Source organism: Platichthys flesus, chromosome 3, assembly GCF_949316205.1.
Source record: "Platichthys flesus chromosome 3, fPlaFle2.1, whole genome shotgun sequence".
In the NCBI taxonomy this organism is placed as follows: Eukaryota; Metazoa; Chordata; class Actinopteri; order Pleuronectiformes; family Pleuronectidae; genus Platichthys; species Platichthys flesus.
In genome coordinates this window covers 13,631,587-13,645,197 of record NC_084947.1, presented here as the reverse complement: position 1 = coordinate 13,645,197, position 13,611 = coordinate 13,631,587, and the positions used below count along the sequence as shown (strand labels likewise).

Sequence of the window (13,611 nt, the reverse complement as noted above, 5' to 3'; positions counted from 1 at the left end):
TAACCAGCGACAACATTGATGCATCTGTAGCAATAATCTTAACAGAATGACACACAGTAGAGTGAATACCTCATCCAAGGCCCTAGATACAGATACAGTTTCACTTGGAGCTGCACCTACAACATGCCTGACTTTTTTCATTAATATCCGAGTTATTCCCTGAGATATTCACGAAAATGTAAAAAAACAGGCCTATCTCACAATGTTAAAGAAAGAGGGAAACAAATTGAAAACCGCCCCCCCCCCCCCCCCACCTGATCCTGATCTGCACCAAAATGTTACAATCGGTAATATATGATCCTTCAACTGTGTGTTATTTTGGTGAGTACAGTGGAGTTTGGACTTTTTCCATCTGTTTGAGTTGCAGAAAAACAAATGATGTCAGACTTTGACCTCAGTCTGTTGAAACCCAGGACGACCACTGGTCCCTCCGGCAGAACGACCCCAGGTAGGAACTATACAGCTTTTTATGAAAATAAAGACTCCTGTTCTCTGAAGGTCTAATCTGTGTTCCATTTACTCTAACTGTGTTAGTGCATTCGTTAATTACACAATCTGTTCTGCCGCTGGGTCATGAGACAGTCAGGGCAGGTGATGTGTGTTAAGATGCTGATATCACGTGCAACAACTGTGTGTGTGTGTATGTGTGTGTGTGTTTCCGTGCGTGTGTTAAGGATATGGCAGACAATTAGTGAACTGTGGGAAGAGAGCTCTCTGGGATGTGCTGCAGTAACACCACAGTGTGACTAATGCCTTATAGCTGCATCAGCTATTTCTGGCGATAAGTCTGAGTTCGCAGAGAGTTTATATTTCCACTGAAACAACCTTTTCAACTCCAGGAGAGAGGGAAAACAAATAATGATCAAAGAACAGCCAGTGGAATATTTATTGTGTCCTGGATGCAGAGTTGTAACTGAGTCACAGAGACCACGAGTCGGAGTCAGAATCCGAGTCACCAAAGACAAGTCCAGTTTGAGTCAGAGTGGTGTCCCTGTTACCAGAGGCTCAGGTTCAATTTAGTTTAAAATTCATGAGATCATAGTTGGTGCAGTAGTGAAATAGAAATCATCTTAACCAATTAGAAGTGTGAAGATTCATATTCAAGATCATTAAGGCCTTGGATGAATGAACTTGTTTATTACTGAAACCTGAAAAGATTTTGTATTGCATCAGACAGTAAATATGAAGCACTTTTATCAACTCTCTTACTTTGTATTTTTAACTTGATGTATAATGTTTTAAATTAAAGGGACTCTCTCCTCCATAGATCTCCTGTCCTCTGAAATATATGTTTCCATGCACACTTGATGATATATTTGGATCATGTCAACAAACAAACTTTTTACCCCCAAAAAAGAAAAGTAAATGTAAAAGCAAAGTGCATGACATGAGATGTTAATTATAGCTACAGTCACACCAATGTCATGAATTAAAGCCTAATGAAGCCTGAACCACCAAAATGCTTCTCGTCCACGACTTCCAGTTCAAGTCAAATCCTTGGATGAGTCTTTGTTAAAGGCTCTTTCACATGTGGAGTATTTTGCATGTGCACTTGACCCCTGCTGCAGTGCACGAGTTAATGAATTCAGATGTGAGTGATAATCAGTAACAGAGTATTAGAACTTAGTCACGATGAGTGGACAACCACTGGGTCGGTTTCTATAGGACAGGTTCTACATGTGAACACCTCACATCACTGTCTCCTCTGCCTCTGTCTGTCCTCCGTCCTCACAGCAGGAACATGAGCCGCTTTGTGACTCTCTCAACGGGGCAGAAGATGCCCACGGTCGGACTCGGCACATGGAAGAGTGCCCCGGGACAGGTAGAGCGACTCACACTTTCACAGGCTCTGTTACTGGACACTGCTACATCATAACAGAAGTGACTGATCCGAGTGTTTCCCAGGTGAAGCAGTCGGTGCTGGCTGCTTTAGACTGTGGCTACAGACACATCGACTGTGCTGCTGCGTACAGCAATGAGCTGGAGGTCGGAGAGGCTCTGGCTCTGAGGGTCGGACCTGGGAAGGTGAGGAGCTCCAATTGTAATGATTATAGCTAAATTCATTCTTTGCTTGACCTTGGAATCAGCAGCATCCACTCGAGGATCCAGAATCTCACTTGTTTCAGAGCTTGAAATCACTTCATCAGTAGATTTACTGAGTGCATCTGTTTTCTCTTTTTTAAAACTGATTATGTATTTAATTTTTTACCTTTTGTGTAGTGGACTGTGTTTTTTTCCTCTTGAATAGTTGTTGAGCCCACCTTTGTACTTCTGATCCTTTTAATTTGCTCTCGTTTTGTTTTTCCTTTACCATGATTTGTGAAGTGAAATGGTTTAACGTGCTTTTTACTTTGAGTTTATTGTTTGCAAAAAGTGCAACATGGCTTAAAGCTGCAGGAAAGCATTGAAACTATTTAGAGCTTTGTTTTGATGTGTAATGTCGTTAAACAGTTACCGACGGTTGACTTTGTCCTCTGAGATTTAGGATTAACATGAAGGTCAAGGTTAGAAGTAGAGTGAAGCTACAGTCAGGGTCAACGTTCCAAGAGTCTCTAGAAATGCAAGAAATAGTTTAGTGACACAATTCTAGATTTATACTTGTAAACACCGGATAAATGAGCAAGCATTTAATCAATCAGACTTTACCCACGTGTGTTTATTTATGTTTTATTGTCCACCCCAGGCTCTGCTTCGTGAGGAGCTGTTTGTGACGTCCAAACTGTGGAACACCAAGCACGACCCACAGGATGTGGAAGAAGCCTGCAGGACCAGTCTAGCCCACCTGGGTCTCTCCTACCTGGACCTGTACCTGGTGCACTGGCCCATGGCATTTCAGTGAGCAGATCCAAACACGATTAAAGTGAATTTGTTTCCCCCTGGCGGTCACTGTGTGGCCCAGGTGAAGGTGAAACTTCGCACACACGTTCCCCATCTCAGTCCCTGAAGCAGCCCTCTGTGCGCTTTATGCTTCAGGCCAGGGAACGAGCTGATGCCTCGACGGGACGATGGGAGCATCTGTTACTCGGACACACACTACAGAGACACGTGGGCGGCCATGGAGAGTCTGGTGGACAAAGGTTGGGTCCGGGCAATAGGGCTGTCCAACTTCAATGCCAGGCAGACTGATGACATCATCAAAGTGGCCAGACACAAACCTGTGATGAACCAGGTACAATGTGAAGTTCTCACAGGCCAAAATAAACACAGTAGTTTGGGCTTAACCCACAACAGAGAAGATGTGATAGTTAAATATGGTGAACATTGTGTGTGTCATTGTGCCACAGGTGGAATGTCATCCTTACTTGTCCCAAGCTGATCTCCTGTCACACTGTCGGTGAGGGTAACGCCAGTTTATTCACACTGTTTTTTCTTTTCTCTGAGCTACATGCAATGAAAGTGATGTCCGTGCTGTGTCAGTAGTAACAGTGCTCTTACGTCTGTCTCAGGTCGGTGTCGGTGTGTGTGACAGCCTACAGTCCCCTGGGCAGCGGGGACAGACCCTGGGCCTCCCCCGACCAGCCAAGTCTGCTGGAGGATCCTCGACTGGCAGCCATCGCCCAGAGATACCAGAAGACACCTGCCCAGGTCATTCTCAGGTGAGGCAGAGCACAGACTAAAAGTCTGACACCTTCCTGTTGAAACTTTGATTTAATGTTACTTTACCCCCCCCCCCCATCCTGTGACATCTGCAGGTGGCACGTTCAGAGAGGTGTGGTGTGCATCCCCAAAAGTGTGACGCCCTCCAGGATCCAGCAGAACTTGCAGGTGTTTGATTTTTCCCTGACGGACCTCGACATGAAGCTGATTGAATCCTTCAACCGAAACGAGCGCTTCATCGTCCCAACAGTCGAGGTGAGTCCCTGATGTTGTATCGCCTCAGAATATTTCTAAACTTGTGTATATTCATCCTTAACTGACATCTCAGGCACATACGATTGTTTTTAACGGAACATGTTGATACATCAGACTGGAATCCCTGATGTGTAAGTTTCCTGAAAGATGTTTTCAGACTTGGATATTGTAAATATACATCATATCTGACTAATATTATTTTTCTTCCACAGCGGGATGGTAAGAGTGTGTGGAGAGATGCAGAACATCCTCATTTCCCCTTCCATGATTCCTACTGAGTTTATCCCCACCAACTACAATACTGTTGATCATTGGTTCATACGCTATTTATTTTTTTAATTAAAATGTAATTTCCCTCTTTAAGATCAACAATTTATTGACTTAATTTTGCAGTAACATTGTTTGTTACATGATTTCAAGCCAATTCTTTCAATTCTTTAAATTGCAATGAACAATAAAGTGATTATTCCAACACATTAGGTTTTCTTACTGGCCAGAGCGCCACTGTGTGGTCATTGACAGAACTACCTCAGCTTGATAATAATGGTGCCAGTATTTTTCACTGAACATAAACTCCTCAGCCATTGGAGGACCACAATAGACTTAAACTAACAACTTGACATTTAAAGATCTTTACATTGCCAGGTCCTGTATTAATGCAATCAACATGATCTGATCCTATGGCCTATCATACCACAAAGATCACAACGCCCTGAGGAATCGTGGGTTTCCAACCTAACTACTTTACTTTCTTTTACATGGAATCTTTGTTCCAACTGTCGATCGAACAAATCTAAGAAGAAATGTACGTCAACTCTGTGTCAATAAAGAAATTCAAAAGCAGACATTGATAGCGCCCTCCATTTCGTGAGATTTTATTTTGAACAACATAACCTTGACAAATTTGTAATACATTAAATGCTACTGTTTATTTAAAAAAAGAGGAAGTCATTAGCAATATGTTTTTTCTTTTCTTTTATGGTCGAGCATAGAATCCCATCACTAAAGCCATTCATGTTGGTTGTGATATACTGAGAATGAGGCCACTCAATAAACCCCCCCCCCCCACACCCCCAGAATCCCCTCCTCCCACCCAACAGAACAAAAAAAGTGCAGTCACTCACTCACCTTCCATTTTCAACCTCCCCTTACCCCCACCAACAACAAAACCAGGGCAAACCAAGCAGTTACATGCTTTCTCAGAGGGAAATCATACAAAAAAGAAAATGGAACACATGAAAGAAGCACAAAGTCCTAAAAATGTGGAATCTGGTGAGAATTTGTACAGGTGTGATCCCGGTACATTTATCCGTAAAGGTCATCGTCGTTGTCTTCATTGAACACTGGACCAGTGCCAGTTCCTCCGGTGCCATGGGCTGGACCGGTGCCGCCTGCGGTACTGGAGGGAAATCTGAAAGACAACGGAAAAGTCATTCATCCATTTGAAACATGGGGATCATCCTTTGATACAACAGCTCCCGATATTTCAGACTGATTTCTTTCTTGGATGTTTGGAGTAATCGGTTTTCTGTCGTCAACACTAAAATTGACATAAAGAAGCAATTTAAAAACGTTTTCATACAGCAGATTAAGGCTGGGCAACCAGACAAAAATCAATATCATTCTTATTTACATGATCTCATTTGATTCAATCTTAGACACAAATACCAAATTATAATTAGAAAAAGTACCTGAAGCTGCCAAATCCACGGCTCTGCTGCAGTGTCTGAGCAAACATCTCATATTTGCGGATGTCATTGTCACTGACGGAGCGACGAGCAAATCGCATAGCCTCCTCAAAGTGGTCCTTCCTGATCTCTGGCACAGGATCGTCCTCTTCCACCTCCTGTAAATAGAAAGTTTAAGGGATTATGAAAGAGCCCAGAAGTGGAGCAGTAGAATGCAGTTCATTATCAACAAGGGAAAAAGTTCGAACCATAGCTGACGGGTTGGTCTGCCTCTCCCTCTCTCGGCGGATCTCATTCTCGATGCTCTCTCTAATGGCGAGCTTACACGCCCTCTGGCAGATCTCTGTAAGATCAGCTCCAGAGAAGCCGTTGGTCATCTTGGAAAGGTAGTCCAAATCCACATCCTGTCAAACAAAAAGAAATGTAAGGAACAAGTCACGACTGATCGGTTTTCATTCTGTTCTTATTTATCAGAAAATAAACTACATCAGACAGTTATGAATATCTTTTTCAACTGAATGTCTCAAGGAGTATTAGACAGCTGACTTTAAAGTAAACATTTCAACACATATCATGGTACCAAAGAAACCGTATGGTGACATGCGTCACCTTGCTGATGGGACTCTTGCGGAGGTTGGCCTTCAGGATGCTCATCCTGCTCTTCTCGTCAGGCAGTGGGATGTAGATGAGCTGATCCAGACGGCCAGGTCTCAGGATGGCGGGGTCAATGATGTCTGGTCTGTTTGTGGCTCCAATGATGAAGACGTTCTTCTTGCTGGACATTCCATCCATCTCGGTCAGGATCTGGTTGATGACGCGGTCAGCTGCTCCGCCACCATCTCCCACGTTGCCACCACGAGCCTTGGCTATGGAGTCCAGCTCATCAAAGAACAGAACGCATGGGGCTGCTTGACGAGCCTAGAGACATGACACAGATACGCAACATAGTCTTAAACGTATTGTCTAGTCAAATTGGCTATAATCAGAAAGATTGTGTAACAGCCTAAACTCTTACCTTGTCAAAGATCTCTCGGACATTGGCCTCAGACTCTCCAAACCACATGGTGAGCAGTTCAGGCCCTTTGATGGAGATGAAATTTGCCTGGCACTCATTTGCGATGGCTTTGGCCAGAAGAGTCTTACCACAACCAGGGGGACCATAGAACAGCACACCCTTGGATGGGGTCATGCCAAACTTGAGGAACTTGTCTGGGTGCTCCACTGGGTACTGAATTTCACAGGAAGGGGATAAAAAAAAAAAAAACAGTAGGTGACACAATCTTAATTTAGACATTTTGTGATAGGTTTTAGACATGAACTCTCTTCATACCTGCACCAACTCCTGCAGCTCCCTCTTGACATCCTCCAGACCTCCGATATCCTCCCAGGTGATGTTGGGGACCTCAACAACCGTCTCCCTCAGTGCTGATGGGTTGCTCTGGCTCAGGGCCCACTGCAGAACAAGGTGCAGTGAGTCAGTGGTAACTCAAAATATCTTTATATACTGTGGCGCCATCCTGCCATCACCCCATAGCAAATACCGTATTACAAGTCTTACCTTGAAGTCATCCATGGTGACAGCAAGCGAGTTCATGACCTCAGCGTCAATGGTCTCATCCTCAAGGTCAATCAGGTCCATCTTCTTCCTGATGGCCTGAAGGGCAGCCTCAGAGCAGAGGGCAGCCAGATCTGCACCCACATGTCCATGAGTCTCATTGGCGACCTTTATTAAAACAGAGAACCCAATATTTCTTAACAACATCCATAGTCTTTAACCCTAACATATAAAAAGGTATTATACTGGTACATATACTTATGTCGCTTAACTGCAGGTAACTTTCATATGAGTCATGTGCAAATGGAGCTTTAGATTACATAAAGTAGTATTACATGTAATTTTTTATTGTCGTTTCATTTGGAAGTGATGTACAAACAACATCATGACCCCACCTCTGATTCAAAGAAGCAGTGTGTGATGAGGAGTCATGTGACTCCCGGAAAAGAAGTGTGTACAAACCTGTTCCAAGTCAACGTCATCTGCCAGCTTCATGTTCTTGGTGTGAATCTGAAGAATCTCCAATCTGCCAGTGGCGTCAGGGATGCCAATGTCCACCTCCCTATCGAAACGACCTGGACACAGAAGGAAGGGTTCAAACACAGACTTTAAATGCACCATCTGCAGGAATGTGTTGCCTCCTGTCTAAAAGTCCAGCAACAAGAGAAACAACTTAAAACGGTGGTGACGCGTTTCTAAAGTTAACAGCTACACTTCAAAGTAACTACCAGCCATTGATACTCTCACAAAATCCATTGCTGATCCTTTGTCAAAGCCATCAGAATCATCAATCATAAGCATTTAAAACTGTAGCTGCAGTGTTGTGATAAAGTGACACACTGGTGAACTGCAGAGTCAACTAAATAAACAGCAGCCAGCAGTTTTAAGCAGTGACATGACAACATGAGGTAGTGAAACAAGCCAGCAGACCAGTGACATTTCATCTTTTGTCACAAGTCCAGTGAAGTAATGTTGGTTTAATATTACATTTCACTTTGTTAGAGACAAACACATTTTCCTGCTGAGGTAACACTTGCCAAAATAAAAATAAAAAAAGACTGTTCTAAAGTGGGGATATTCAACATATCAACATTAGTTTAGTCTCATTGGTCCACGGATGGCTATGGGTACACAGGGCAGCTATGGAACGCAGGGACAGATAAAATATAAAAATCTCAAAGTCTAACAAAGACTAATCTAACTATTCTTTATTGAACAACCTGCCAGAATGATGCTAAAACAAAAATGAGATGTGTACCTAACATTTTCTATAATGTGTTGTAATGGTTGAAACTGTCACTGATGAGTGGATGCATCTCATCCTGATCTGATACTATATCAGAGTAGATACTTAAAAACAACTTACCAAATCTCCTCAGAGCTGGGTCGATGCTGTTGGGTCTGTTGGTGGCAGCCATGACAATGACATGAGCTCTCTGTTTCAGGCCGTCCATAAGAGTCAGCAGCTGAGAGACAATGCGCCTCTCCACCTCTCCATGGGTCTAAGAATAACAAAATATACATTCACACTACAACTCTATCCAAGCATTAGTGACTGACAGAATGTCAGCACTTTGTCTGGTGATGATGGCAATGAAACAATGAGCCAAGTTTACTGTTCAAAGTGATCAACCCTTAAAAATAAAAAATTCAAGATGAATACACTATTTTTATTTATTACACTAAAATAGACATATAGTCATATTGATCTATCCATTTAGTGGACCGCTTCCCGCTCACCTTCTCTCTCTTGGGAGCAATTGCATCAAGCTCATCGATAAAGATGATGGCAGGGGCATTCTTCTCCGCTTCCTCGAAGGCCTTTCTCAGGTTACTCTCGCTCTCTCCTGCCAGCTTACTCATGATCTCAGGACCTACAATGGAGATGAAAACATTTTTGATTTAACAGGACACCTTCATGGACTACGCTAGATTCGACTTATATCACAAGATAAACCACTATATTTAAACTAGTAATAGGTAGACAGGTTTTCAGAATGTATACAATACACGCATGGAAAAACTACTCGCGCAATAAAGTACAGCCATACAAGCTATTTTCTAACTGGTAAATCCTTATCATAGTGACAAATATACATCTTCCATTTGACAATATAACTAAAAGTGAGCTGCAATCCATAAGGCTTCATAAATTATGTAGCCGATACTGTCAAGGACAAACACCATTATCATTTAATGTCCCTGACTGTGCTTAAATGTGTATAGAATATAAATATAGAGAGAAATCGCACCATTAATCAAGAAGAAGAAAGCTCCAGTTTCATTGGCCACAGCTCTGGCAATCAAGGTCTTTCCAGTTCCAGGGGGTCCGTACAGCAGGATTCCACGTGGGGGCTGAACACAATGTTTAATTTTATTAAAAACAATCTTTTATCAGCGCTTAATGTAAACCCATACACATTTTGTATTAGACAAAACTTGACATTTTCATCTTTTTTTTTTTTACAGTAGATCCTTGTTAAATTCAAAACAGAAGGCCAAACCCTTAATTTATTACTCCAAGCAATAGAAAGGTGCCGTACCTTGACTCCAATGGCCTTGAACAGTGCAGGGTGTCTAAGAGGCAGCTCCACCATCTCTTTGATCTGAGCTAACTGCTTCCTCACGCCTCCAATGTCATCATAGCCCACCTCATTCAGGGACTCTTCCTCATCCTGCATAATTCAACACATGATGTATAAATTTCACGGAGGTTTATTTTTGGTTAATGTTGCCTGGTGCACTGTTCCGACTACCCACCTCTCTCCTGATTGGTTCTCCCTCACAATGGATGACTGTATCAGGAGCAACAATGCAGTACGGGGATGGATCGGTCTCCACCACCTTGAACTCCACAGCACGCATGCCGCCTCTGACCAGGAAAATATCACCTTCACATGGTAAAAGACAACACTGTTTATTTTTCCACGAAGAGAGCCACATAGTAGATTTGTGAATCATCCAGGCAAATAAAGACCTTTGTCCTGACAACAGAAATTTGAATTCACCTTTGCGGATTGGCCTGTAAGCCTCCAAGAAGTATGGCTTCAGGTAAACCTCAAACAGGTTGCCAGTAATTCCTTCTACTGTGTCATCGATTGGGAGGACATGGATCCTCTTTCCGTACTTCACATCGGGACATGGCTGAATGCTGAGGCAAAAAAAAAAAAGCGTGACAAAAAGACTTAGCACCACTTCAGTTTTAAAGGACTTTGGAGAGAACATAAGAAAAGTGTGTGTTTTTCCCCACCTAATGACATCACCCAGACGGACCCTCAGATTGTTGCGGACCACTCGGTTCATCCGAACCTTTTCATCAGAACAGGTGTCATCAGAGAGCACGATGCAGACAGTCTCCCTCCTCTTCTTTCCCTTCATCAGCACCGTGTCTCCCCGGAAGAGCTGCAGCTCGTCCATCTTGGTCTTAAGACACATTATAGAAAGCAATTACAATCTCACAGTTAAAGCATTTAAGATTTTAGAATAAAGGCCAACTGCCAGTAGATGCTAGGGACATAACTTCAGTTGTGCACCTTAGCGTCATTGAGTTTTTGTTTTGGCCTTGTAATTAACGATACAGGCCAAACTTGAAGGTACACTGAGGCTAAAGGTAAATCTGACTGCCTAGTGGTTACTGGCTTGTATGGCAATACTATGAAAGCCATATGGCCCACTCAGTAGATCAGACACCATTACCTCTGCAATTTTAAAACAAAGGAAAAGATAGGGAATATCCCTTGCATGTTCTACTGCACCAACTAATGCCTACCACCAGTTGATGTTAACAAATATCAGGAATAGTCTGCAGTTGCGCAACTTCAAAAATATCATGAATTAAAAACATTGGGCTGTACATTATACAGTATACAATATATACAATATATATATATACACAATATGAAATAAAAAAAGCTATCGCTCGTCATGGCAATATTTTCATCGTAATTTTTGTTTAGTGTCCTTCAACACGCCAGATGCAGGCTGGATGGTTGCATGAGGGCAACACAAACAAACAAAATATAATGGGTTAAATCTAAACAGGTGGAGGACCTAGCAAACCATGACAATTCAAGGAGTAGCAAAAAGAGGGGCCACCTCTGTCACATGGATGCAGTTTGAGTATGAAAACGGACCAGAAAGCTATACTGAAAATGTTTCCACAAATTGTTTCCCAGAACAGCATCATACACAATTAACTTCTTGTACCAGCTAAACAAGAATCATGTTGAGTACTCAAAATAAACCCCAAATAAAGCCATTGAAAGATGTTATTTTACAAATTTACATAGGATTTAAATTAGATTTTGGTCATATCACACAGCCCAAGTGTACAAACATTGCTGATCCTTTCAGCCATGGATAAAACATTCCGTTTACCTGAGAGAGAGACACCACACTGTTGTCTTCATTGATGGATTCATCAACAATCAGTCTGTTGGGTCTGCTCTTCTGTTTCAGAATTGCAGTGGCTAGATCATCATTTTTGGATCTACAAAATGAGACAATGATAAAGACTTAAGACATTTCATACAACCAGCTCTGCATGGGGGGACGGGGGGAGAGACTTAATTAATGGAAGACAGATAAAGCTTCACTCCTAACATGTTTGTAAGTAAATGGATGTTAGGTTTGAAAACCTCACTAAATACACGCGTAATTGACCAGGTTTCATTTCTTGGGAAGACCTTAGGGAAATATGAACACCCTGTTGTGGATCCCCAGGACAGCTGTCATGGGGTCATAAGTTAAATAAATAAAACCATTGCTGACATCACAAAACAGAATGAGACAAGAGCTTCGAAAGAGGCCAGGCACAGTTTGTACTCTATTGTGTAAAATACTACATTGTTTGGCTCTACTGTATTTTTGCTACATGCTAAAAGTATAGTTTGTGTTTTGTTGTGCTGGTTAAATGTATTTCTTCTGTATTGTAAGTGTACTTTAATTATATTATTTAAATATTTATTATAAAGCCTTTTTATGTAATTAGTTAAATAAATTATCGATATGGTAGAAAGCATTATTTAATTATAGTTTTACGTTATAAAACAACAATCAGCCATGTATCTTGGTGTCCTAAAGTCAAAACGCGTCCTTTACATAATTTGCCAATTACAATAACTGAACGTTACATAAGAGAAATCATCAACGATACCTTTATTCAAAAAGCCTATGAGAACGTAACCTCGAGTTTCTAGAAAACTCTTCGACCCGTTTGGTAGTTTCTCTTTCATGATGATAGCATGCTAATGGTAGCCTGTAAGCTAACAGACTTGCGAGCAAACGAGCCCAGATGACACGGCAAAATAATTAGAAAAAAAACTTTGTTAGCTAGCTAGACTGACCCTTAGAATGGCAAACGCTCAATTTCTACCGTAATAATAACATTAACACACATATGTACTGCCAACGTGATCGTCGATTACACGTTCATTTGATGAGTTTATTTCACGAGTGTTTAGCTAACAGTGAGATGGAGCACAGGTAAATTCTTGACCGTTAAATGAATAGCAAGCCCCGTTAGCATGCTAGCTTCGGTGCACTGTAGCGTTACACAGCACGGTATTGAGTTATCCATCCTAATGACTAACGTTTTCATTCGTTAGTCTGTCGACTAAGTTTCTGGCATGTGCTGGAAACGTGTATTTATTCTGTCCGATGTAACATCAGGCTCCAACACGAGCCATTAGCCGGCGGATAGGCCAACTTGTCGGTGTGACGGTGGTTGGCTTCGGCCTTGACAGCGTTGCTAAGCTAGCGTTAGCATTCTAACACGACAGCAATGACTGCGCTTTGTCAAGTCGCTGTCACTCAGCTGGCTAAATAAACACCGTTAACAGACCATCGACAACAGTTTAAACAAGTGCCAACAATCCATCGGGATTCAAACCAGGGGTCAGTGATTCTGCAGTATTAACTAATTCATTAAATGGACGAAGTGCGGAGGCTGGAGTGGCTGACCCCATTAGCTCCCCGGCTAGCTAACTCGGTAATGTATTAGCAACCGTTAACAGACCATCGTATGACGCCAGCCACTTAAAGGATATTAACTCAGAAAAACTGCTCTTTATTTGTACTTACTCCCCTCCCGAGGCCATGGTCGTCCACCTGGAATACTATTAATAAATAAAGTCTAAATATTTGTGAGGCTTCACCGGTTCTCGATTCTCAACGTTCTCCGTGATTTCACACGAAAGAGAGCAGTCGTTTCCGTGCTTTTCCTTAGAGTTATACCGTGGACGGCATGGATTCCGCGTTCTGATTGGCTGGAGGCTATCCGACAACGTCAACAACCAATCAAATTACGTGCTGTCTGTCGTCACCGGGAATATTGAGCTGCTACAGCCAATTACAATGGAGCGGGGGTGTTACAAGTTTCATCAACTTTTCTGTTATTGGTCCGTCACATAACTGGAGTCACCCAATTGACGTTATCCGCGTTGATACTGAAGAAACGTGAAAACATGGAATTAGTCAACTCTAATCTTGAGATGAACAAATTGACTGTGTGTGGAC

The 13,611-nt window shown here is 42.2% G+C and overlaps 2 protein-coding genes across 3 annotated transcripts; one reads left to right on the top strand and one right to left on the bottom strand.

Annotated features, from left to right (window-relative positions):
• Positions 1 to 345: 345 nt before the first annotated feature.
• Positions 346 to 4,328, top strand: akr1a1a (aldo-keto reductase family 1, member A1a (aldehyde reductase)). 2 transcript variants are annotated; one of them, XR_009917794.1, is made up of 9 exons: positions 346 to 448; positions 1,735 to 1,822; positions 1,906 to 2,025; positions 2,684 to 2,835; positions 2,974 to 3,169; positions 3,285 to 3,334; positions 3,447 to 3,596; positions 3,693 to 3,983; positions 4,065 to 4,328. XR_009917794.1 is itself a non-coding variant. In XM_062382084.1 (9 exons), exons 2-9 carry the CDS (start codon positions 1,742 to 1,744, stop codon positions 4,128 to 4,130), a joined length of 975 nt encoding a protein of 324 aa, XP_062238068.1. In that variant the 5' UTR covers positions 347 to 448; positions 1,735 to 1,741; the 3' UTR covers positions 4,131 to 4,328. The 2 variants fall into 2 exon arrangements, 1 of the variants encoding a protein (XP_062238068.1); XM_062382084.1 differs by having other exon boundaries at positions 347 to 448; positions 3,693 to 3,852.
• A 375-nt stretch (positions 4,329 to 4,703) lies between these two features.
• vcp (valosin containing protein) lies at positions 4,704 to 13,334 on the bottom strand. The gene is made up of 17 exons (XM_062382083.1): positions 13,177 to 13,334; positions 11,473 to 11,584; positions 10,346 to 10,518; positions 10,104 to 10,246; positions 9,856 to 9,986; positions 9,639 to 9,770; positions 9,348 to 9,450; positions 8,836 to 8,969; positions 8,462 to 8,597; positions 7,558 to 7,670; positions 7,099 to 7,263; positions 6,871 to 6,993; positions 6,556 to 6,768; positions 6,150 to 6,458; positions 5,789 to 5,944; positions 5,544 to 5,698; positions 4,704 to 5,263 (listed from the first exon to the last, which is right to left on the bottom strand). Exons 1-17 carry the CDS (start codon positions 13,191 to 13,193, stop codon positions 5,158 to 5,160), a joined length of 2,421 nt encoding a protein of 806 aa, XP_062238067.1. The 5' UTR covers positions 13,194 to 13,334; the 3' UTR covers positions 4,704 to 5,157.
• Positions 13,335 to 13,611: the final 277 nt, after the last annotated feature.

Coding starts and splice junctions, on each gene's coding strand:
- akr1a1a (XM_062382084.1), top strand. CDS start 1,742: ATGAGCCGCTTTGTGACTCTCTCAACGGGGCAGAAGATGCCCACGGTC. Junction 2,836..2,973: donor CACTGGCCCATGGCATTTCA/GTGAGCAGATCC, acceptor TTTATGCTTCAG/GCCAGGGAACGAGCTGATGC. Junction 3,597..3,692: donor CCTGCCCAGGTCATTCTCAG/GTGAGGCAGAGC, acceptor TGACATCTGCAG/GTGGCACGTTCAGAGAGGTG.
- vcp (XM_062382083.1), bottom strand. Junction 9,987..10,103: donor TTACAGGCCAATCCGCAAAG/GTGAATTCAAAT, acceptor TACCATGTGAAG/GTGATATTTTCCTGGTCAGA. Junction 8,598..8,835: donor TTGCTCCCAAGAGAGAGAAG/GTGAGCGGGAAG, acceptor TGTTATTCTTAG/ACCCATGGAGAGGTGGAGAG.